The 26,343-nt window shown below is 38.3% G+C and overlaps 1 protein-coding gene across 1 annotated transcript in view; it reads left to right on the top strand.

Annotated features, from left to right (window-relative positions):
• Window positions 1-26,343, top strand: part of FTCDNL1 (formiminotransferase cyclodeaminase N-terminal like) — a 170,737-nt gene that overhangs the window by 52,537 nt on the left and 91,857 nt on the right. Inside the window, exons 7-8 of the mRNA XM_042949635.1 lie at window positions 20,666-20,679; window positions 21,676-21,843. Coding sequence (XP_042805569.1) covers window positions 20,666-20,679; window positions 21,676-21,843 — 182 coding nt within the window. The remainder of the gene's footprint in view (window positions 1-20,665; window positions 20,680-21,675; window positions 21,844-26,343) is intronic.

Here is a 26,343-nt window from a genome sequence, read left to right as displayed (position 1 = left end):
CTGAAAACATAGAATTTTATCAGATTAATTTGGTAAAATTGAAAAAATTGAAAGTAACCAATTAAAAAACTGACAAAGTTATTTAAGACTGATGAACATTGCATAATTCTTCTACTTTGGGGAATAAAGAGCTGGCAGAAATACGAAACTTTATGACAATTGGGAGGACAAAAGGGAACTGTTGATCTTTTATTTTTCTTTGTTTTGGATAAAAACAGTCTTCTATACAGATTGAAAACAACAACAACAACAAAAAACCCAGAACAACTAGTAAGACAGTAAAATCATAGCTGCTGGTTTAGATGCGATTGAAAGTTTAGTGATTGCTGTTTCCAGTTTCATGTTTTAAGGCAATTCCGTTTTGGCTGCCAGCGTGGAGGCTTTTAAGTCTGTGAATATGGAGGCTCAAGAGGGGATCCACCTTGCCTGGGAGCAGTGGACCTCATTCCCATTTACACTCTATCTCGTGTACAAGCGGACAAGTGTGGAGCTGTGGCCTAAGTAAGAGAAAGTTTAGGGTAGTGTGTCATTCCTGGTTGGAAACCACTTTTTTTTTTTAAACAAATCAGAACAGTTTGTGACAATATAGTCATTCCTCCACTCCCTGGAAGAGTCGACCTTGAAGAATTATATCAATAATAGGCTTTCATGGGTTGCAGTGCATACCGTGGCTTTGTGACTTCTCTCTCCACTTTCCACCCCATGACACTATGGAACACTAAATGCTGTGGGATGGGGGCAAATCAACCATTTGTCCCTTACAGATTTGCCATAGATCATGAGGAAAAACAACAGTAGTTTCTAATGAGTTCCTTAGATTCTTCAAGGCAGAACAATGGTGTGTTTGGCCCATCTGTGTCCTATTTTCTTGAGCAGGGGTAATGATGAGGTTGAAAAACCACTTAAATGTTAACTCCTACCCCTTTTTCCTCTGATTTTTTTTCTTTCTTTCCCTATGTACAACTCTCTTTAAGATTTGCTTTGGAACTGAACTGTCACATGCTTGATTTCAGCCCCAGGGGTAAGTTTAATTTGGAAAATTTGAGCTATGTCACTTGAGGTGTTTTTGAATTAGGCAAATTGGGAGAAAAGAAAGACCTTTTGCCTGGACTGTCTAGCTGCACCGTGGTTAATTACGAGATGCAGAGGCTCATAACCTTTGGGGGAAAGTCCGCCTTAGGATAATTGCATTCTTCTCTGTATGACCTCAGAAATCCCTGTATGATGTTGCCTCATGTATTTCATACTGAATTGTCTAACATTTGGGATGTAGATTTGGACTCTGACTGAGCTACATCAAGTACTGGCACTAGTAAAAGAGACTTGTTTCCAGAGGAGCACCTCACCACTTGTGCTGCCTTTTAATGTGACCTCACAATCTAGGGATTATTTCCCAGGGAAGTCTTGGCCCAAAATTTGCTGTACTTTTTATCCAAGAAAGAGTTAAAATTCAGCATGGGGGAAATACGTTTCACACGAAAACAAAGAGTTCAGAATTGTCCAGACCTGAATAATGATTTTAATTGTCTTCAAAACAATTATGTTCAATTACATTAAATCTCAAATTAGCTAGTACATGAAGTTCTCCATTACATCAGGACTGGTCCTCCCCAGATGTTCATCCCGCGTAGGAGACAGTTGACAGTCGGATGGTCTGGACACAGTATTTCTCCCTTCCCTTGCCCTTTTGCTTCATTGGCAGCTACTGTACCTCATGATTTAAACATGGACATTTCTAATTAAATGAGAGCTCAGCTGCGTTCTTGAAGTAATTTATAACATTTGATTTGAAATGTAATAGCTTCAATCTTCATCTGATTAAAAACAGTCATATACTGTACATGGTTACTATTTTGATGGCTGCAACATGCAGTTTTTATTTTTACATTCCCCTTTCGACACAGCTGTTCATCTAATATCATCCATTTTTTTAAAGCTTTTTTTATTTGTTGTTGTTGTTGTAATAGCATGTTCAGGCATTCTTATGAGGTAGAAGTATTCAATTCTAGGATCTTGCTGTTCTCACAACAGTGAAGGGACATTTTTCACTAGGGTAACACCTTCTCACGGAAACCAACTTTTTTTTTTTTTTTTAATGTTTATTTATTTTTGAAGGAGAGGCAGAACATGAGTGGGTGAGGGGCAGAGAGAGAGGGAGACACAGAATCCGAAGCAGGCTCCAGGCTTTGACCTGTCAGCACAGAGCCCGACGTGGGGCTTGAACTCACAAACTGCAAGATCATGACCTGAGCTGAAGGCGGATGCTTTAACCAGCTGAGCCACCCAGGCGCCCCAGAAACCAACTTTAAGATAATAATTTAACTAACTTTCTTTGGGAGGAAGGGTAATGGAGAACATTCCAGTGACATGAAAAATAGTTAATATTTACATGTGTGATTCATGTACGCTTTATATGCAAATATTCTGAATGATGTATTTCAGAACTTTTTTATAGCACCTGTAAGCTTTCTTGTAACTTAAGGAATGAGTTCTTTTTTTTTTTTTTTTAATGTTTATTTATTTTTGAGAGCGAGAGAGACAGAACTTGAGCCGGGGAGGGGCAGAGAGAGAGAGAGGGAGACACAGAATCAGAAGCAGGCTCCAGGTTCTGAACTGTCAGCATAGAGCCTACTATGGAGCTTGAACTCATGAACCATGAGATCATGACCTGAGCCAAAGTCAGATGCTTAACTGGCTGAGCCACCCAAGTGCCCCAAAGGAATGAGTTCTTAAAATGAGGCCCAAAATTGGTGTTCAGGGCCTTATAAATGTCGAAATCATTTGCAAGTTTTATGCATGTGCATTTGTGTATATGTACATAGGGACAGACACACATAATTTTGCATATAATTTTAGTTTAAGAACTTTTAGAATAGAGAGCACAGCAATGCAGAGGCTCAGAGATGAGAACATCCTGGGTTTGAGGACCTGCAAAGGACTTCAGCATGGCGTGCTAGAACTTAGAGATGAGTTGTGATGGTAGAGGCATTCCTGGGCATGTTAAAAAATGAGATAATTTTTTATTATCTTCAGAGATAATTAGAGGTCAGAGCATGAAGTCCTATATGCAAGGTTAAGGAATTCAGACCTTATCCTAAAAGCAGTGGGAACCACAGAAGAGTTTTAAGCAAGAAAGCGGTATGATTGGCTTTGAATTTTAGAAAGATTACTCTGCCTGCATGATAGAGGATGGCCAGGAGGCAGGCAGACCAGTTTGGAAAGGTGGTGATAACAGAATCAAGAGTGGAGAGAATAGAATGGGGGATGTTGAGGGGTGGGAACAGAGTGGTGGCATGAAAGTGTCATCACTTACAAATGATGGAAGAAAGAGGATTTTGGGGAAAGAGCATGAATACATTTTTTACATGCTGCCATTTGGCAGTTAGATATAAAATTGAGAGCTAGGAGACACAGAGATCTAGTCTGTATTTATTTTAAGCTTATACTTTTTCAAAAATGTTTTGGACTTTGGTTTTCATTTTCAATTAAAATCACATTTGATCTATTAGGTTATATTTCATTTTTATCTCCACTGTCTCTCTAAATTTTTTTCTTTCCTCCCTTCCCCACCTCCTCATTGTGTCCTTCCCTGTTTCTCTTCTTTCCTCCTTCCTTTCCTCTTTTTCCTCTTTGTTATTGTTAAAATGATACACACACAGCTGAAAGTTGAATATTTTACAGGGTTTGTTCCCAAAACTCTAAGTACCTACATAATCCCCTTTCCATATCACTTTAATTTCCTTCTCCCCAGAGCCAAGTACTTTCCACTCTTTTGTTTTATCATTTAGGATTCAACTCCAGATATCTAAATACCAACTCATACTGGTACTTTTTGGTTTTTCAGTTTTAGGCCTTGTCTATTGAATTCTCCCTACAGAGGGTGAGAATTTAGCTTCCTTTCACCCCCACCCCTACCCCTGACCCCCAACACACACACACTCTTCCCAATTCTCCCTCTTTTAGATATAGTTACATCAAAATTTGGATAAATATTTAGTGGTTACATTATTACAACTATGTAAATATTATTCATAATGAAGTACTTAGAATGTTATCATTTTACCCTTTCTATGCAACTTGTTGTTTTTTTTGGAACTGATCATTATCTTTTTGATTGTTTACTTCGTTTTTTATATATTGATCACTGGTTTAACCCCAAACTCTCTGTTAATAATGGGATCTCTCCATGCATTTAGATAGAGCATTCCACGTATTGAATGTTCTATCAGTTTTATTATCTTAAAGAACCATCATCTATACCTCTCTGACCTGTTCCAATCAGGACCGGTTGCAGTAAACCCTAAATTTGTTGAGGATAACTGTCATTACAGCATCTCCCTTTATTATCATCCTGGGTGCTCCCTTCACCTCTCTCTGTGTTGGAAACACTGGTTCCTAAATCTCTTATTTTCTCTTTTTTGTCCCCCTTAGTTTATGTCCTTGTTTTAGTCGCACATATCTTTTACTGGCTTTCTTTAAAAAAGGTGGGAGCAGTATATTTTTGAGACTTTGCATGTCTGAAAATTCCATTCATTTCACCTTCACACTGGTAGTTTGACTAGGTGTAGAATTCTAGGTTAGAAATAATAATTCCTTTATTTTGAAGATATTGCATTATTGAATTCTTATTTTTATGTTGCTATTGAGACTTCTAAAGCCATTATGATTCCTGATCTTTGTATGTGATCTGTCATTTCTCTCTGGAAGCTTGTAAGATCTTCACTTTATTCCTTGTGTTCTGAAATTTCTGTGATGCACCTTTGTATGACACTCTTTTCATTTATTATGCTAGATATGTGCTAGGCCCTTTGAATCCTTGAAACTTTTTATTTACTTATTTATTTATTAAATTTTTTTTTGAATGTTTCTTTTTAAGAGAGAGAGAAACAGAGTGTGAGCAGGGGAGGGGCAGAGAAAGAGAGGGAGACACAGAATCTGAAACAGGCTCTAGACTCTGAGCTTTTAGCACAGAGCCTGACAAGGGGCTCGAACTCATGAGCTGTGAGTTCAAGACCTGAGCTGAAATCAGACACTTAACTGACTGAGCCATGCAAGGACTCCTGAAACTTAAAAAAAAAAAAAAAAAAAAAAATTAATGTTCATTTATTTTTGAGAGAAAGAGAGAGAACATGCATGAGTGGGGGAAGGGCAGAGAGAAAGGGAGACACAGAATCTGAAGCAGGCTCCAGGCTCTGAGTTGTCAGCACAGAGCCTGACACGGGGCTTGAACTCATGAGCTGTGAGATCATGACTTGAGCCAAAATCAGACACTTAACCCACTGAACCACCCAGCCACCCCGAATCCATGAAACTCTTATTCCTCAGTGCCAGACAGTTCTCCTGAATTATTCCATTGATGATTTCTTCCATTCTTCGAGTTTTTTTCTGGAAGACACATTATTTGGATATTGGAACTCTTGTGTTGGTTCTCTACATTTATTTTCTTTCTTTTGCCCATCACTTTATATTTTTATAATACTTTCTGGAAAATTTCCCTCCCCTACCTTATATGCAAAGCCTTCAGTAAGTTTTTCATTTCTTCTGTATTAGTTTCCAGATGCTTTTATTTACTCTTTGAATGTTTATTTTATTTTATTATTTTAAGTAACATCTGGTCATATCTCTTGAATACAGTATCGGTGGATACTTTTTGATATTTTCTTCTTCCTGCATTGTGTCTGCTTTCCAACCCCTGCCCCTAACCTGGATATTCTCAGTATTCTCAGTAGGTGGGGTTTGTCAGCTGTAGACTCATCTGGCTGGGTTGTTTCTTTGGAGAACCCCTCAATTAGTATTTTGGTTTTTTTGGTCTTTTCCTCTTGAGCTGTTGAAGTTTCCCAGAGAAGTATCTTCCAATCGTCAGCCCACAGGGTAGACACAGCTGTGTATGTTTTAAGAAATGAGTTGTAGAAGAGGGCTGGTAGAGTCAGCATTTAGTTTGTGACTATTCTCTAAGCTCCCTTCTTTTCCTTAATCATCCTTGCCCTCAGCTGTGCCCAGTGTTCCCCAGCCCAGATGCCTTAGGTTTTACCTCTTGTGTCTTCTGCCAGGGTGGAGGCAGGGCACTTGCCTGTCTGTGTGGAGGGGGTGTTGCTCTAACTGCTGCTTAAACAGACTTCCCACCAGTCTTCCTGTTTTGAGCTTTGCTGTTAGCTTCCTTTCAAACGTAAGGCTGCCATTTCTGATCATGACCAGGTGCCTGTGGTATAAGTCAGGTTGCTTTTCTGCTGTCCCTCTTGTTGCCTTGGGGCTCTTAAGTCCCTTGTCACTCATGTAGTTGTTTTCCAAGTTCCAGTGCTGTTGCCTCCACTTCCATTTCTCTTCCATTTGTCCGAGTGAGTCATTGCTTTTAAAAAGTATCCCTTTCCCATCTTTTTCCTGGGGTTCTTTGGAGGAAGTGAAAGTAAACATAAGATAAGGGCCTACACTCTCCTCTTTACTTGGAAGTCCCTACTTCTGTAATTCTTTTCAATGATTTTTAACTAGTTTGTATCATTCAAGAACACTTAATTCACCTAATTTGGAATCAGTGGTAAGTTTATGGGAACATATATTTTTTTGTCTTATGTCCAACTCGATAGTGAAGATATTTAGTCTCAATCTCTGGGCTTTTATACATATTTCATAAGCATTTTCTCTGAAGGGTTGCTGTGGGTCATAGTGCTTCCTGTATGTTTTTCATTTCTTCCTTATTCAGTGTTTTTACATGTGGGAGCCAGGGTTTCTGAAACATGACCTTGTTTCCCATTCACACAAAAACCTTCATGAGAAGGACTGAGTGAAAATGTGGGGGAGGGGTCAGGACAGAAGGTGCTCAGGCAAGTTCTCCCAGTGATTTGTTGGTGGCAATGGGCTTACCTAACATGTAGGCTCATGATATTCAACTTTAAAAGTCTGGACCATCATGGGGCACCTGGGTGGCTCAGTCAGTTAAACGTCTGACTTCAGCTCAGGTCATGATCTCATAGCTCGTGAGCTCGAGTCCCGCATCAGGCTCTGTGCTGACAGCTCAGAGCCTGGAGCCTGCTTCAGATTCTGTGTCTCCCTCTCTCTCTACCCCTCCCTCACTCATGCTCTGTCTCTGTCTCGCAAAAATAAATAAACATTAAAAAATAGCCTGGACCATAGCTTTGAATTTTATAAATGATATGGAAGCTTGCTTTTTGTTTTATGTCATTAATCAGATGAAATAATGTTTGTACAATGCCAGATAAACCGACATTATTTAGAAGACTGGAAAGATAATGTGCTAGCTAAGTAAGTTATATGAATAAAGAAATAGATCTTACATGATTGATTTTGATTTTTTTGATTTATCTATAAATATATATAAAACATTAATGAATTTGATTAGAATTATCAGCCTTGTTAGATGTTTTTTCGAGTATTTTTATGACTTGGGGGACATGTGCCATGGCAGATTCACACGATGTCAACACTTGTGTGATAGTCTTGAGACCCTTTGATTACCTTATTACAGATTGTCAAAACATGGGCTGATCTGGCAAATCAGGCACAACTTTCCACTTCAAGAATTTTCTACCCTGATTCTCTAGTTGCTATGGAGATTGTCTTATAAAACAGCCCTGGATTTGGTTGAGATTAGTCAATTTAGATGCTGGGTTCTAATATAATTCTCTCCACCATCAGCAATGCCCTCATTGCCATAGCATAAAAACAGTGGCTGATTTTACGAGCATATGTTAACATAGTTTTAGGACATAGAATTTAGTTTGAGAATTTTAGGAAACTGGCACCATATTCTAAGGAAACTTAAAAAACAAGGGGTTGTGCATTGGGAAAGTACTTAAAATATTAAGATTGATTTCCAGTGACTTTAGCACATTTTAACTGCAAAAGGGAGTTACCAGGTTGTTCATAAATGCATATTGCTACAGGTTTAATAAATGCAACAGGATTATATCTACTAATGCAAAAACAGAGGTACTGATGAGGAAGGATAAGGCCAAATAGGAGAACTGGGATAAACTGACCTGTTCTTCCATGACTGGCAATTATGGGTGAACTCAACCATACTTGAAAACACTGTACTCTTTTCTTTCACTTTGACTCTGCAGTAACCTGAAGTCCAAGCAAGTTAACACCCCATGGGGCAAGCCATGACCAGTGGGGGGACCTGAGCTTTTGTCCCTCAGTTGGACAATCCTGAGACCCATTCCAGCAAGGCCAAGCCCCAGTTGCTCACAATGTTGACTTGCTTGATAACACACCATTGTATTGGCTCTCCCTCCTTCCCCATTTCATTATTGATGTGTATCAAATAGGATTTATTGAAATATTGACAAAAATGACTATATTTTAAGAATCTTCTAATTGGGATGAATGGGTGGAGTACATGAAATCTTTGCTACCTGACTGTACACTTCCTATAATTCTTTCCTAGTCTATAAGTCACTTGTAAGATTTATAGTTAAAAATTGGAAGGCCTCCTTGTTCCCACCCGTTCACCTGGGTAAAGGGTCTCAGCATACTCATGATGAAACCATGGATCATTGTGGCAGACATTAACACTCTCCCCTTACTAGTAAAGACATCCCTAGGGGTCATCAAAGTTTAGGGGCTCTAGGTTTTCTGATTTTGGGTATGTATAGTACCCAATGATTGATTTTATGTGATTGTTCATGGTGTCTTAGAGAATGTGGACCTAATAAGGGATTTATAGCAGGTGACTGACACCAATGCTAACTTTTTGACCCCAGGTCCCTTGTCCTTGGCAATTCTTTTCCTGGGTTTCTTTTCCTTTTAATCCCTGCTTCCTAGCATTTGCAGTGACTTCCAATATCAAGGTAACTAGAATTAGAAAATTCTAAAGAAATGACATAGTGATGCTAAGACATTGATGGGCCTGTGAAATGAAATACATCAACCCAAGTCTGTCCATACCCTCATGTGGACAGCCCTTCTACCTGCTATCCATTGATCAAGTGAGGGTGTGCTTCTTCAGGAGACCCAGAGCATGTGGTAATGGTAATGACAACAACATATTGTTATAACATTGTTATCAATTAGATCAATTATCATTTGTTTCACTATTAAAATTGCATATATTAAAAAACGCATTCTCCAGCTTTAATTAGTAAGATAATATCTTAAGATATTAATTGTTGTGCACTTCTTTCCCCAGAGCCTAATGCGTGTGTGTTTCCTGCTGAGTTATTTGCTACCTTGAGGGGTGTAGAATTTTTATAGTGGGAATGAGGAAGTAGCAGTCAGTGTTCATGTTTGAATTTTTGACAACCAAAAGGAGAAGGCTGGGAAAACCAGTACAAAAAGTTTATACCATTGCAGTAGAAAAAAGAAGGGAGGAGGCCACCTCACTCCCTGCCTAGAAGAAGGTGAGGACTGGGGTCAGGGTTGGAGAGGAGGGTGTTTGTTATAAATAGTACAGTTTTTCCTTTCCCAAATTTTGAACCAGTTTAATGGTAAAGAAAGGCAGATGAGAAAGGGAAATACTACCTTTAATACTGATGAAACTAACATTGACAGATGAGCTAACTCAAGCAGAGAATTAGACAGACTCATCCAGCCAGTCACAGGCAGCACTGGGCAGCACAGGCCTGCCTGTGGAAAGCTTTTGGCAAGGAAGAGTGGGCCAGAATGTGTGTTTCCTGCTGACAGCTCCCCAGAAGGAAGAAGGAGGAAGGGTATGCCTATGCAAACCCAGCTTCTCTCCCAAACTCCCCATCGGGGAATGAAATTTAGGAGGGAGCATGGCCAATGTTAATTTCCTAGGGCTAAAATAACAAAGTGCCACACACTAGGTGGTTTAAACAACAAAAATTTATCTCACAGTTCTGGGGGCTAGAAGTCTGAGATCTGGGCGTTAGTAGGGTTGGTTCCTTCTGAGGTTCAGGACAGAAGGACCTATTCTGTTTTGGCTTGTAGATGGCCCTCTTCAAGTTTATGTGTCATTTTCTTTGTGTATTGTCTATGTCCAGATGTCTCTTTCATGAGGACACCAGTCATATTGGATTCGGGCTCCACTCTATTCCAGTATATGACTTCCTCTGAACTAATTTTATCTACAATGTCCCTATTCCCAAATAAAGTCACATTCTGGGGTCCTGGGGGCTATGACTTCAACAAATGAATTTGGAGTTTGAAGTAGGGCACAATTTAACTTCTTCTTTTTTTTTTTTTTTATTTTTTTTTTTTAACGTTTATTTTTGAGACAGAGAGAGACAGAGCATGAATGGGGGAGGGTCAGAGACAGGGAGACACAGAATCCGAAACAGGCTCCAGGCTCTGAGCTGTCAGCACAGAGCCCGACGCGGGGCTCGAACTCACGACTGCGAGATCATGACCTGAGCCGAAGTCGGCCACTTAACCAACTGAGCCACCCAGGTGCCCCCACAATTTAACTTCTAACAGCCGAGCAAGACCAGCAGAACTCTCTCCTTGTAGAAGAAATGTTAGTAGTGAGCAAGAAACATTTTTCCCCAAAAGAAGATATAGAGAGGTGGGTATGGTTTCTGTGGAAATGGGCATCCAATGAGAGATGGTGAAGAGCAGGGAGACTGGAAAGGGCACTGGGAGAACGTGGCCTGTTTAAGGCGCAAATGGTGGAAAGTAAGGGCGAGGCTTGTAATTACTGAGAGCTTGTTGAGTGTGGTTGGTGGCCAGTGGTCAGGAAGATGTGTGGGAGCCAGACGTATACAAGGAAACCAAACTAACTCATGCAGACTATTTGTTTACGATTTGGGGAACATTGGTTGGGTGGAAAAGCCAAATTAACTCTTCGCTGCTGTGGGGAGTGGGCTTTCTGTTTATTGAAGGCTATTTACACAGTGATGATATATCAGCCAGCAGAAAGATTCCTTCTGGCAGAGCCATTCCCAAGGCTTTGCTATATCCCATCTGAACTTTTCTTTGGGGGCATCCCCTGCTTCTCAATAGCTGCTTGAAAGAAAGGGAGAGGCCCTTACTTAAGAGGGAGAGTCATAGGAAGTGACATGCCCAATTCAGTGCCACCTACATATGCATGTTTATGTGCCTGTGCATTTTTCATCAGCATGAACTAAAGGGTTGCATCACATTGGGTGGCTAGAGAGGCAAGCTAACTGGTAAGTGGTCAAAATAAGGATTTTTGAGGCTGAATAAACCTGAATCCAAATTTCAGATCTGCCACTTATTTGCCAGCTGACATCAGGAAAATTTTTTAGTCTCTTTTATAGTCTTTTTTTTTTTTTTTTTTTTTTTTGTATCTATACAATGGGGAATACTATCCTCCTGTGAGGACAATTATGAGAAATAATGCCTGTGTAAAGGTCCTGGTACTCTGCCTCCCACCACTAAGTAGCCGTCACTGTTTGTGGCAACTGTCCGTGGCCTTGCAGAGAAGGGTGCTGAGCGGTTGGGGCCAGGCTATTCCCCTCCGCCATAAAGGGAGCAGATCCCTCTTCTCCCTTTTGTGTTATCAAGATTCCAACTAAGGTGCCTTTTGAGTAAAAGGATTGCAAGACAAGATGTTTGAAAACCTCTTGAGCAGGAGATCTCTAAAGTGCTTTCAGCTCTAAAATTCTAAGATCTGTAGTAGACAACTTCTCCCTGTTGGTTCTTCTTTGCAAAATAATATGCAGTGCCTATTTCAGAGAAATATTATGAAGATACATGAAGAAGTATTTGTGAACATCCAGACGGTACTGGAGTGCCTGTTATCTTTCCATTTACCATAGTTAATGGTATTGTGACTATCAGAGGAGTGTAATGGAGTACTTTCTCCTAAGAAAGATGGGGCAATGGAATCTGTACCTGAAACAATTAGGGAACACCATAGGACAGATTAAAACATCGTATTACTGAATACAGCATAAATTACATATGCTGGGTCGCTCAGGAAAGTATAATTCTTTAAATGAACGATATCATGCCTACACAAGTGGTAATTATATCAGCATATGCCCTACACAGGAATAACAAGCTTTTGTATATATATCTCTATGAAAGTATGTCATATACAAGGATATGAAAATACATAAAAAATGTATCCCCAAACTATTAGTATACTATGTATTTTCCTGGATACCTATTTCTTCATGAAAATATATGCTACATAAAGAGTTTGGGGGCATGCGATTCCTATTTTTATAATAAAGATAGAAGATAGGTGAATTTTTTCATTCTGTAATTGAAAACAGACCTAGAAATATTAAGAACCTCATGTTTTTACATCAATACAGTAGCATTATGAAGGATCCTCATAACTCTTTATTAGACCTTGCCTAGGACTTTTTATTAATTCTTTTTCAAAATTTCAAGCTTTCCACATGAGATTAAAATTCACCTCTGACCATCACCCCCATCTCTGGTCTCCTGAACACTCCCTGCCAAGTTATGGTATGAGTATATTATTCTCACTCTGAATTCAGAATTTCTGCATGCTTTTGTTTATGTATGTATATGTATATGTATATGTATATGTATATGTATATGTATATGTATATAGTCATAAACCCAATATAGTATTGCTTGTGTGTGTAAATATAAATGCTATCAAAATAGAACTTTTTCATTCAGCAAGATATCTTGGAAATCTATCCATGCATGGTATTACATATAGTTCTAGTTTATTCCTTTTAAATGCTGTATAGTATCAAAGTGTAAATACATCACATTTTTTCCTATTCCCCTATTTGTGGACACTCAGATTATTTCTCATCTTTCCCGACTACATATAATGCAGTAGTGAACTTTCTTGAATAGTCTTTCTTGTGCACAAATGCACGAATTTCTCTAGTGCAAAAAGAAAGGAATGGAATTATTAGGTACAAATATTTTAACATATTTTGCCAGATTAAGTTTTACATGAAAATTTATCAAGTGTTTACCCTCATTTCTCCATGAGCTCATTTCCATAGTAGGTAACAAATTTTTTTTCTTTGCACTTTATTTTTTACTGCCAGGCCAGTGAAAAACTGACAACTCAGAGACACAAGTGGAATTACTTTTTCTCAGCAAGTTCTGTTCATTTTGAATCGTAGATTCTTTTATCAGTGTATCATTATTTGTACGCTTATTTGCCCTTTAGGAATGGAACATGACAGAGTGAACAGTAGCATCCAGTGATGTCCCCTAGAGTTTTGTTCCCCCCCCCCCCAAATTGTTTTCTGCTACTTCAAGAAAGAACAGGCAACAGAATGTGTCAGTAGAAATGCAATTTAGGAATTGCACTTGATCTCGTTTTTCAGCCTGATGTTTCTCTTCTTTCATCATAAAGATCAGCTGCATTTTATTTTTTTTTTCAGTCCCTTAGAATAACATCCAGTTCTAGTCAGCATGTTTAATGTACTTCTCAATGATGTTCTAGCATAATAAATTTTCGTATCTCGTGCATATGTACATATGGTAAAAATTTCTTCAAGTTCTAGCCATGTGGGGGAGGAATATTGTGGTTGCTTTGTTAATGCAGTGTTTGTGTTGGAGCGGTTAGGGCCCCGCGCTTTAACTCTCAGCGCAGGGCGTAATGAGATGGCTTTGATGGTGGCGGAAGAGTCTAGTGGGACGGTCCCAGCTTCACACTTCAAAGCCGAGCATATGGGGTGAATACTGGGTATCTTCGTGCTCTTTGGGGATGGATGGTTGAGAGACAATTCTTAACAGCTCTGTTTGATGAAGATATTGGAAAAGAAATGGTCTATCTTTAAAATAATCTTGAATTGCAAAGAGAGAAATTTCCACCCCTTTCCGTGGACTGAAGGAAGAATAATTTTTTCCTAGTCTGCACTTAATTAGAGGCAGTGCAGTATGACACTACGATGCTGTATTTTGAAATGACTTCTCTTTGAAAGGACTGTGAGATGAATCGGCCAGTTTTATTTTAGGTATTTGTATGAATTTAGGCAAAAACTTTTAGGGCTATCTGTTTTACCATCTGAGAGATTTTTATGGCTTCTGGTAGAGAATCTTTTTTTTCCCCTTCTCATTAAAAAATACATAAATAAAAAATCAACTAAACAAAAAACTTGGCTATATGAAGAGAGCTAGACTAAAACCATAGGACGCTTGTAAGATTTCAAGTCTAGCACCCAGTTTAATTTTTAGATTCTGTGCTTCTTTCCCTTTACTTGTTACTGCGTGCGAGGTGATAGGGTTGAAAAATACTCTTTCTGATTGCTGTGTACTTACGAAAAAAGTTGATTCTTGTTTAGGTATCATCAGAGTTCCGGTTTAAAAGTAATTATGATAAGCCACACATCATATCGTCGGTCAGAGGAAAAAAAAATTACCCATTCCTAGAAGAAAAGGAATGACAGGCCTGAGTTTTTTTCCTGGTTGTGTCTTTTGGCTGCTATTAAAAACATAACAAAACTGAGTTTGTCAGTTATGTTCCTCGTGCTGAAATGCAATTCTGTTTAACAGTTAAATTTTAACTCCATTTATACCAGTAGTCCTAAGTCCTGAACGAAACAAAAGCAGAAGGGAAAAGGATGATATTAAATACCACTGGAGACATGAAGTATGTGTTAGTGTAAGGAAGGCATAGACATTTAATTAAGCAGATCCTTAACTACTGTCTTTACATACAACTTTATTGTAGCTTCTCGTTAAATACTGCATTTCAGCCACCCTTATGTCTGTCTGTTATAGGCTCAGAGAAAAGTGTTTTGTTAAGAATATGAAGCTTAAACTTCTCATTGAGTGGAGGCATCTCATTGCATCGATCCCTCCTTTTACAAAGAGGTTTAACCAAACTCATAGATGTCTCTAAAGTTAAGACTAAAAGTGATGAATGCACATGCATAGAAATGTAAATAAGGTCACCCAATCAGGAGGGTTCAAATATATTGAGAAAATATTGTTACTATCAGCCTTTTCAAGAGAAAACTAGTGAAAATTGATAGAACCGTTAATGATGGTGGGAAAAAATTGTCAAAAATGGAAGAAAAATGAAAAACTATTACTCTTTAAATAGAGCACAATTTAGGAAGCTGCAGGGTTTTGCTTTGCTTGTTTCAAGACCAGCATGATGGCATCATACTCTTTCTGCGCAAGGTGATCCAGATGTTTGCCTTGTGTGATGGTACTGACCGGTTGAGGCAGCCCATAGGTACAGGTAGCTTTTGACAGCTGCTGATGGGACTGTTCTGAGGGCAGCTTGTAAAACATGAAGATATTGGTGGAAAACGGATCCATGGTTTCTCACTAAGAATATGTTGTACTCCCACTGCTGTTAAACCCAATTCTCACTTCGTTAACATAGCAACCCCTTTACTCTCTTTTGTACGTTTGGAATGGACACCACTCACCCTGGTTTGCAGTTATTCCAATGCCTGCAAAGTGCTTAGGAACCAAATTCAATTCACTCAACCTAAAAAGTGTTAACTACAAGGCACTGCCTCAGGGAGTATGAAACCTGGATGGAGGAACAAAAGTCCACAATTAACTATATAATACAAGTAGGTTAGATTTGATGTTATATTGTATAAAAGCGGTAAAATACTGTGTGAACACACGAGAGGGAGAAATGAATTTCAGTGGAGGGAGAGCACATCTATGAAACAAAGATTATTAGTTCAGAAGTCCTGGTTTTTTGGGATTCATTGAAAGTGCTGAAAGTCCCTGCTCTGGAAACATTGGACTCCACTGTAGAGGAAGTGGCAGCTTTACAGGAAATGCACACGGAACTATTGTTTTAAATAATAATGTCACTTATCCGAAAACTGATGAGTCGTAGTTTCCCACGGACTTGAGCTTGAAGTATTCAGAATCTTTATCTTCTGTGTATCAAAATGTGTTTGATTTGCATGGTGTGATCATTTGAAGTTAACATGGGATGATTTTAACATAGATTAATTGTGAATATAAAATAATAAAATTAAAACTAGCTCTTTTGAATATGTAATTTATATCACAAATAAAATAACTTGCTAGTAAGCTTCTGACTAAATTGATGCTTTTCTTTAAAATGCAGGCAATCTAAATTTACTTTTCAGTAAAATTACAAATCCCACCCGCCATGGGCCCCTAAGTTGTAATTATTAGAAGCAAAAATGGTATTTCCTTGAATATGAAGAGTGTCGTATACTATCCTTATTACTCTCTATCATTCTGGCCTTTGTTGTCTTTTCACTGTATTCAAATAATGAAATATTTCCATTTCTGGCTTCACTAAAGAACAAAAATTAAGTTAGATTCCTTCCACCATGATTTTGTGTAGAAGAGAGCATGGAAGGGGGGTGTTGTTAGAATATTTAGGGATTTCTAGTAGGTAGGGACACACCCATCCAGGAAGGTATCCAGAATTTTTGGAATTCAGAACAGTAGGGTGGGCTTGCAAAGAGGAAAGGAAGCAAGCATTTAGAGTCCTGTGTACCAGGGATTGTGCTAGGTGCTTCTCTTAGCTTATTTAATCTAAATTTCTTCCTTCATTCTGTGGAGCTGTTTCTCTACTTTTTTTTTCTTCCTTTATTTTGCTCTCCATTCCTTACCCTTCCTCTTTCTTTTCCTTTGATTTTACTGAAGTATTTTAAAGCAAGTTCCAAAGATCATGTTATTTTATTCCTACATATTTAATATAGATCTTTAAGCAATATGGACATTCTCTTACATAACTACAGTGTCCTTACACCTGGAAAAATGATACTTCTTTGGTACCATCTAATATCCAGTGTATAATCCGGGCAAATGTCTTTCTGTGATGGGCTTATTTGAATCTGAATGTACACCTCATTCACACACAGCATTGATTTATTGTCTCTTTCTCAGTTTTGATCTAGACCAGTCGCCCTGCGTCACCCTCCCCACTCCCTTTTTTCCTGCCATTACTGGTTGTAGAAACTGGGGAAGTTGTCCTGAATCTGTTTACTCTCTTGTGGTATCATTGAATTTTGTCTCCATCACTCACATTTTTTATAATCTTTAAGTTAGATTTAGAGGCTTGATTGGTTTGAAGTTCAGTATTTTTTTGGCAAAAATTCTTAAAAAGTGGGCCTAGAGCTTTCTGCTACACTTGTAACAAGATGTGATAATGTCTGGTTATCTCAGATCTGGTGGTGCAAAGATGAATTACCTTTGTTACTACTGGAATTTTCCGGAGGGCTTCATCTATTGATTATCTTTGTCTGAAATAATTATTTTCTTAGGTGCTATGAAATGACAACTTTCTAATTATATCAGTACTTACACATGTATTAGTTGGATTTTTTTTCTGTTAAAAAAAAAAATCTGTCATCAGTTCAGGCTGTCTACCTACCCTGAAACACAATTTATACAGGAAAGGCAGGATAAATGCTTTTTCCTATTCCTTTTAATTGCCACATTTCTAGATAAGGAGTTGGTGCTTCAGAGGAAGCTTAACAATTTTTTTTTAATTTTACAGAGAAATTGAGGCTCAGAGATATCAAGTAAATTGTTCAAGATCCCAAATAGCTATTAAGGAGCGGAAACTGTATTCAAACTGGTATCTTCTGGCTTCAAAAGGCATGTTATTTGCACTAAACCAAAATGCACCCCTGTCCTTGAACCCCTATTGCTGACTAACAGCTGGGGGCTGCTCCTGTAAATCTCTCCCACTGCTTTGGTCTTTAGGAACCAGGCTCCAAGAATACTTCTTTGAAGACATTCTGGGCTTTATAAATGTATGCAGTGCTCCAGAATGATAGTTCCAGATGGAGGTGCTGGCCTGGATAGGCAGAGAGCTGGGCAAAGCCAGAAAGCACATCACACTGTTTAGGAGGGGAGACTGTAGGCATCACAGTTTGTGCTCTGTACTCCTGCAGCAGCCAAAGTATGAGTCACTCTAAGTCACCGTGGAGCAGATATGGGTGATCAGAACAATTTGGAGAGTAGTCAGATATTACGATGTCTTAATACCCTAACTCTCCTAAATGTTCTCGCCATGCCCACCCCCTGCCATTCCAGATTTGAGGGAGAATTTAACCAACTGCCTAAACATTATTTTATAATTCCTAAACCTCAGTTGGCTGTGTGTCCCGAGCACCTGGCCACACCCACCAGCTGTGGTCCTTTGGTATCTTGATGTAGTGTTAAAGAAGCAGAGATCACTTAGTAACATTTGGAGACTTTCTTTGTGGTGTGTATAACATCATGGGCTTCCAATGCTTGAGTCCCAACCTGACTCAAAGAAAGAACATGTTCCTAGATTTAATACAACCCAGAGGTACAAAGTATATTTTTTAAAAAAATTTTAAATGTTTATTCATTTTTTAAGAGAGAGAGACAGAGTGCAAGCAGGTGAGGGGCAGAGAGAGCGAGACAGAGAATCCAAAGCAGGCTCCAGGCTCTGAGCTGTCAGCACAGAGCCTGATGCGGGGCTCACACCCGAGAACCGCGAGATCGTGACCTGAGCCAAAGTCAGATGCTTAACTGACTGAGTCACCCAGGCACCCCAGAGGTACAAAATGTTTTTAAGTATCTTCCACATTTTACCCTTCCCACCAACATGGTGGTCTATATTAGAAACGAAAAAAAAAAAAACCAGCCAACTCTAAAATTGCAGTTGGACCGATTTTCTATGCTTGTTGTGGCTAGAGGCCCCATCTTATCCTCTGGTGTTCCATAACGTACCTCTAAATAAAGAAGGCCCATACTCCTGCCATCCTAAGGCAATACCACAATTCTCTAAATACCTAAATTTTATATATCCAACCGACATGTATGCCATCTCTATCCTTGGTTACAGGGGACTGCAATTAGCCCCATGAAAAGATGCCGTCTGCAGCAAACAGAAGTCCTCTGAAGCAGTCCTCCAGAATAAATAGGAAAACAATTCTGTAATCTGCCTTGGAAGGTAAGGTTAGAGACAGGAAATCCAGAAATAAGGAATGGAGGAAGAGGATCAAAACAAGTTGTCATTCAGAGTACCCTCCAATTAATTTTAAATATTAGACTTCCTTACAGAATATCTGGTTTAGTGCTTATCCAGTAGAGCTTTCTATGATGATGGAAATATTCTATATCTGCACTGTCCAATAGGGAGACTCCTAGCCATGTGTGATTACTAAACCCTTGAAATGTGTCCACTGCCACATTTAATTTTTAATTATATTGTATTTATTTATTTAAATTTTATTTTTTATTTTTACCCTTTGACTCCCCTTCACTCATTTCTCCCAATCCCCCCACACCCCACCTCTGACAACCACCAATGTGTTCTCTGTATCTATGAGCTTGTTTTTTGTTTGTTTGCTGTTTTTTTGTTTTTTATTTGTTTGTTTGTTTAGATTCTACATATAAGAGAGATCATATGGTATTTGTTGTTTCTTTGTCAGATGTATTTCACTTAGCATAATTCCCTTGAGGCCCATTCACTTTGTTACAAATGAATGGCAAGATTTCCTTCTTTTTTATGGCTGAATAATATGTGTGTGTGTGTGTGTGTGTGTGTGTGTGTGTGACACAATTTCTTTATCATTCATCCATGGGTGGACACTCAGGTTGTTTCCATCTCTTGGCTTTTATAAATTATGCTGCAATGAACACAGTGGGGCAGATATCTTTTCAAGTGAGTGTTTTCATTTTCTTCAAACAAATACCCAGAAGTGGAATTGCTGGATCATATGGTAGTTCTATTTTTAATTTTTTGAGGAACCTCCATGCTGTTTTCCATAGTGGCTGCACTAAATTATATTCCCATACAGTATGATGTCATCCCAACGCACAAGTGTTCCCTTTTCTCCACATCCTCACTAACACTTGTTTGATAATAGCCATTCTGAAAAGTATGAGGTGATCTCTCACTGTGGTTTTGATTTACATTTCCCTGATGACTGAGGATGTTGAGGCATCTTTTCATGTGCCTGTTAGCCATCTGTAAGCCTTCTTTGGAAAAATGTCTATTCATGTCTTCTGCCTATTTTTAAATCAGATTGTTTTTTGCTATACTTGTAAGAATTGTTTATTTATTTTGGATATTAGCCCCTTATCACATACATGATTTGCAAATATTTTCTCCCATTCAGTAGACTACCATTTCATTTGGTTGATGGTTTCCTTTGCTGTGAAGAGCTTTTTAGTATGATGTCATCCCACTTACTTATTTCTGCTCTTGTTAGCTTTTGCTTTTGGTGTCAGATTAAAAAAATCATTGCCAAGACTTATGTCAAGGAATTTACCTATATTTTCTTCTAGGACTTCTATGGTCTCAGGTCTTACATTCAAGTCTTTAATCCGTTTCAAGTTGATTTTTGTGTATGGTGCAAAATTGTACTCTAGTTTCATTCTTTTCCATGTGACTGTCCAGTTTTCCCTGCACCATTTGTTAAAGAGACTGTCCTTTCTCCATTATATGTTCTTGGCTCCTTTATCCTGAATCAATTGACCATATATGTGTGGGTTTATTTCTGGGCTCTGTATTCCGTTCCAGTGATCTATGGGTCTGTTTTTTATGCCAATACCATACTTTTTTTTTAAGTTTATTTATTTATTTTGAGAGAGAGAGTGCACGCGCACACGCAGGAGGGGCAGAGAGAGAGAGAGAGAGAGAGAGAGAATCCCAAGCAGGCTCTGGGCTGTCAGCGGAGAGCCTGATGCAGGACTCAAACTCATGAACTGTGAGATCATGACCTGAGCCGAAATCGGGAGTTGGAAGTTTAACCAACTGAGCCACCCAACCACCCCAATACTATACTTTTTTAATTACCATGGCTTTGTAATACAGTTTGAACTCAGGGAGCATGATGAAAAGAACAGAGAAACTTGGTTCTTTTCTCGAGATTTCTTTAGCTGTCAGGGTTGTTGTGGCTTCATACAAATTTTAGCATTGTGTATTCTATTTCTGTGAAAAATGTATTTGGAATTTTGATAGGGGTTGCATTGAATCTGTAGACTGCTTTGGGTAGTGTGGACATTTTAACAATATTGATTCTTCCAATCAATATTGGGCATGGACTATCTTTCTGTTATTATGTGTTGTCTTCAATTTCTTTCATTAATATCTAATTTTCAATATACATTTCACATTTCAACTCCTTGGTTAAACTTATTCCTGGGTATTTTATTCTTTTTGATGCAATTATAAACGGGATTATTTTCTTTATTTCTCTTTTTGATAGTTCATTATTAGTGTATAGAAATGCAACAGCTTTTTGTGTATTGATTTTGTATGTTGCAACTTTACTGATTTCGTTTATTCTAACAGGTTTTTGATGGCGTCTTTAAGATTTTCTATATATATGTCACTCACAAATAGTGACAATTTTATTTTTTCCTTTATAATTAGTTTAACTAGAATTTAAATTTAATAGTACATGTAGCTAGAGGTTACAGTGCAGATCTGATCCTTTTACTCTTAACTTTTGATTTTTCTTAACAATATAAGCAATTTGGCACTGTTATAAAATTGTCCAAAAATTGAATGCACCAAGTTCATTAATTCTTGTGATGAATTTACCATGTGAAACTAGATTTATTGTAGGTTGGAGATTTTAGCCTTCTACAAAGACAAACTTTTATCATGAGGCTAACTTCAAGGGAAAATTAATTTGACCCAAGCTTTGATTTTTAAAAATTGTGTAAATTAAGTTTAGTGGTGATGGTTATACAGTGATAGAGGATACTTAATGTACTTTTACAGTTGGTTAAAGTGGTAGATTTTATGTTCCATGTATTTTATCACAATAAAAAAATCATATGCTCTACTTTTTTTATTGGGTTTGATTTCAATTTAATTTTGATAAAATTTCCCACTGCTCATAGGCCTTGCTGAGAATTTGGTTCTGCATGTTCCTGGCTGTGGCGTGTTTCTCCTTGGCGAGGCCGACTTTCTCCAGAGAAGGAAGCGACTGGACTGGCTTTGGAGGAGAGATTTCAGCGCTCTTGGATCTGACCCGGGAGCTGCACCTGCCCGAAGATGTGATTTAACAGGTTCTCATTATGTTTTTGTTCTGCTTTTGTTTTTAAATTTGTTAGAATATTGAGGTCCCCTTCCTTTGGTCTCTCCCACATAAGCAGAAGGGTTTATGGTTGGGGGCTCCTTCATGAATCAGATGAGGGTCTTCTCTTGGCTTTTACTCTCACCCATGCCTTCATAAGCTGACTAGAGAGGCTGGAAACCTGGTCACATGTTCGATGAGAACTCCCAAGGGTGATATTCGAGATCTTTAATGAGCCCTGCAGCATGGCTGGTGATGAGAATGGTTGCTACTCCTGACACCGGGGAAGGCACCTGGAGGTCTGCTGCTGTGCCTCCGAGCGTGGGGTTGTATCTTTGGGGTGTGATGGGGACACTTGGGGTATAGGGACTTGAACAGAGGCTGCTTTGAGCTGATATGAAAGTCTCTCAGTACTTGAACATCCCGTGTGGCCAAGTTGAGGCTTACAGCTTGAAATCAGTTCTAGAGCCACCCTGAGGAAAAGCTTTTTGAGGCAGTGGACTCCTGGAACAGAGAGAACAAACACTGGGAATGGTATTCTCTCTTTCCTTGGAGCTCATCAACTCCTGCCTCTCTCTGCTGCTCCACTCCTCTCCTGTGCTTAGGGCTTCCCTTAGGAACAGGCAGTGCCCCTGTCCAAATCCAGCTCCCTGTTCCCTGCTCTTTTCCATGCTAATGCCATTTGTTTGAGTCTTAATTCTTTCCTTCTCAAATGCCTTCTGCAGGGGTCACAGATTAAATCATGTCAAGCAGCATTTTGGTAGTCAGTTAATACCTATCTAGCAGTTATTAAAATGCCAGATGCCCAAGAGGCAAGAGGTAGGCGGGGACATTTCCTTGTGGCACAGCTCAGCCGTGGTTGCCCACAGGCCTTGTGCACAATTCCACTCTTAAACAAATGATGTGTACAGTCAAGTAGAAAGTACAATGAGAAAAGCATAAGCTGTGAGGCTGTGCTCAAATCCTGGCCTGGCTGTGTATTGGCCATTAATCTCATGAAGCCTTAGTTCCCATATCTATAAAATGGACATAATAATTATATCTCCCTCACAAGACTGTGAAGCTGAAATCACAGCCAGTAAGTGGCAGATACAGTACTGAAGCGCCATTTTAACAATTCTTTGTAGAGAGATTTATTAAAACGTGATTTATAAATGTTTTTCAGTATTTAGTTATGGAAAAAAGGAAGAAACTGATTGCTCCCTGCCAATTTGAACCTCACATATTTTCCCACAATTTGTCTCACAAATGTAGAAGTGTAAGGCTTGTAACTAACTTTCAGAAATCTGTTTCCTGGTTTCTAATTTGAGCTCACTAAAGACGGAAGGGATCGTGCCACAGGCCCAGCCAGTGCAGCTCCAGGTGACTGGGATTGGTCAGGTGGATGGGAGTTAGAAACAGGTTGCTAGTCTTGGGGGACAGAAGAACTGGCTTTAGCATTAGGTTAAGCAAACCCTTGAGAAACTTAATTCTTGTTTTTGCAGTGCAGTGAGAATGAATGGGTCAGTATTTGGGACCCAATAGAAAAAGCATATTTAGGTTAAATGTTCATATTAAGTCTCCTAGGAGCAAACTTGGTTTGTAATTGTTTAACCCAAAGTGAATATTGCTTCCCAGTCTCATGAAAGAATTGCTTGTGGTTGGGATTATCTGTGTCTCAACTCCATCATCAGCTATTTTACATGTTTTTGATTTGAAATAGACAACCCTTTGGGATTTCTAATGTCTTCCTTATTTTACTCTACACGGAGATCTATGACTTACATGAATAATTTCATCAACATCTGCAAATCCTAAGTTAAGACTTTAAGATGCCCAAATTGGCACGAAAATGTTTAAAGATGGTATTTTAAAGGTAATGTTTAGTTCTGGGAAAGATGTAGTTAGAGGCACTCATACTGTTAATGGTAGTATAAAAAAAACCTCCTGGAAGTGAGTCAGAGATATGTATCAACAGCTCTAAAAATGTATATAACTGCCTTACAGGGATTCCAGTTGTAGTGATAAATCCTACAGAAATAATAAAAGGTACATGTACTTATGCACAAGTATGTTTATCAAAGCATTATTTATAATAGCGACTACTGGAAACATTGTAAATATTCAGTGTTTGGGAATGATTAAATAAACTATAGCATCCCCAAATGAAAGATTACTATAGAAGCAATTAGGTGTGAAGTTTTGGAAGAATTTTTAGTGATATGGAAAATACAACACAATGTAGAAAGAGTTTGTAACTAATGGGCTAATGTGACAAATATTTATTAAGTACCTAGTATGTGCCAGGCACTGTGGTCAGTGTGCAAAATAGAATTTATATGCCCTCAAAGAATTTATATTCCAGTGGGAAGGGGGTGAAAAGATAATAAATAATGAGCCTAATAAATAATGAATTCTATAGTGAGCTAGCAAATGATAGGTGATGTGGCCAAAAGAAAAAAAAAAAAAAACAAAAAAAACTGAACAGGACAAGGGGCATCATCATGAGTTCTGGGGTAAGAGTGAATTGTGATTTTAAATGAGATAATCCAGGGTAGGTAGGCCTCATTGTGAAGGCAGTACTGGAGGAAAGACTTGAAGGGGTGAGACTGTTAGCCACATGGAGATGTGGAGAAGAGTCTCAGACAAAGGGGACAGCCAGTGTCAGGGCCAAATAATTAAAGTGGTATAAACAGTGTGATTTCAGTATGGTACAATATATGTGCATGTATTTTATTTATCTCATATATTTTATAAGAAAAACAATTTTTAAATTCTTAATGCTTCCAACTTTCAAATTTTCTCTAAATCAATCTTGAAGGGCAATTATTAAGGTTTTGCAGTGGTCAGTTTTATAAAACCTGTGTTGCAGTGTATTCATTCAGTTTGGGTTTGATGGAAGGTTTAAGATAAGAAGGAAAAACTAGCACAACTCTTTTTTCCCCCATGTCTTTATTGCTAATATCTCCTGACAAGATAGAGACCTTAGTTTGTACAAAACACATGAAAATTACAAGAGTTGCCAAGGTGAGGCAGGCAATGTTCATCCAGAGACCCCTCATTTAAGGAAGCTCAAAGCAGATGCTAAGAGCAGAAAAATGAAATGTTTCAAGGAGGAACTGTAAATAAGGAATTTGGATAAATAATTAGTTTCTAATATTTCACAAACCAGATTGTAATTCAAGTTTGAGATATGATTAACTGAAATCTTAGGTTACTATATTTGTATGAATTCTCCCTTAAAAAATTTATGTAGGAAGGAGTAAATGCTTTAATTTTTTAAAGCAGTATCTATTGAAGGAGAACTTATAACACTTCTGTCATTAAGATAGATGTTATTCATCTAATTTTTCAGTGAATTTAGTTTCCAACAATGACCAATTCCCTTCTTATTTGTTAATATAATGACTTAATATACTCTTCTAACATTTTTTTTTAAATTGACATCAGTATTTCTCAGCATATTTTTTCATTCCTCCCATCAAAACAGAAAAGTCTCAACACATTGTTGGCTGTGTTTATTCCTTTTCTTAAAAAAATTAAGTAGAAATGGTTGGTGCTATGAGCTGAACACTTACTAAACTACTCGAGAGGAAGCAGAACCTATACGGGAACAGGTTTCTGTTTTGAAGTTCCCTCAGAATATTATAAACAGAAGAGAGAAAAAAAAAGTGAGTTCAGAAATGATTAACAAACCACCCTTAGTCAATGCCAAACATGCAAAATCTTTTAAGCCAGGTTCTTCTTAAAAGTTTGTAGTTGGCTAACTCATAGGGAACATAAATAAGGGCAAAGCAGTAGTAGTTGATACTTTTAGGTCTATAGATAAATACTTTATACATATATATTCAAAAACCCTAAACATTTATGAGATAACTTAAACACTCCTGGCTGATATGTTGTATGAATGACCTGCATATATGCATTATTGTTTAAAAATACTAGGACAGTTCTCTGAGGTGTGGTTTCGTGGGAATCGTGGATGGAGGAATTGGTATGTCCTGGAATTGAAATGGGTTACTGAGCGCTGCCCCTGCTTCCCTTTCTCTCCATAAATAAGAATTGCAGCATCGAGCACTTTTCTTGATGTTGAACAACCAAATTTACTCCACACCAAAAAATTTTGTCTAGCCTTTGAGAAATAATTTCTAAGTGGAGAGTGAGTCTTGATTTAAGGAACCTGTTTTCACAATTTTCTGTGTTTGCTTGCAAATCTAGTTGGGATGAGGGAAAATGAACGTCTCAATGTGTAATTAAGTATGTGACCTAAAACTGAAATGTGAAGGACTTAGGTGTTGTTGCCACATGAGCTGGTGACGGGTGCTCTTCTGCTATGGGAGACCTGGGAGCAGGCAAGTCACCAGAGGTTCCCTCACCTGGGCTGACTTCATTCCATGATGATGCTAATGTGTACCTACCTCTGTAATTTCTTTCTGAATTGTTGTTACTCTGAGAGATTCAAAGTTGAGAAATTGAGGCTCACAATTCCTCGCAGAGTGGGAAAGCATCATAG

This window comes from Panthera leo, chromosome C1, assembly GCF_018350215.1.
Source record: "Panthera leo isolate Ple1 chromosome C1, P.leo_Ple1_pat1.1, whole genome shotgun sequence".
Lineage (NCBI taxonomy): Eukaryota > Metazoa > Chordata > Mammalia > Carnivora > Felidae > Panthera > Panthera leo.
Note: the sequence above shows the minus strand (reverse complement) of the source record. Positions and strands in the feature narration are given on the sequence as shown.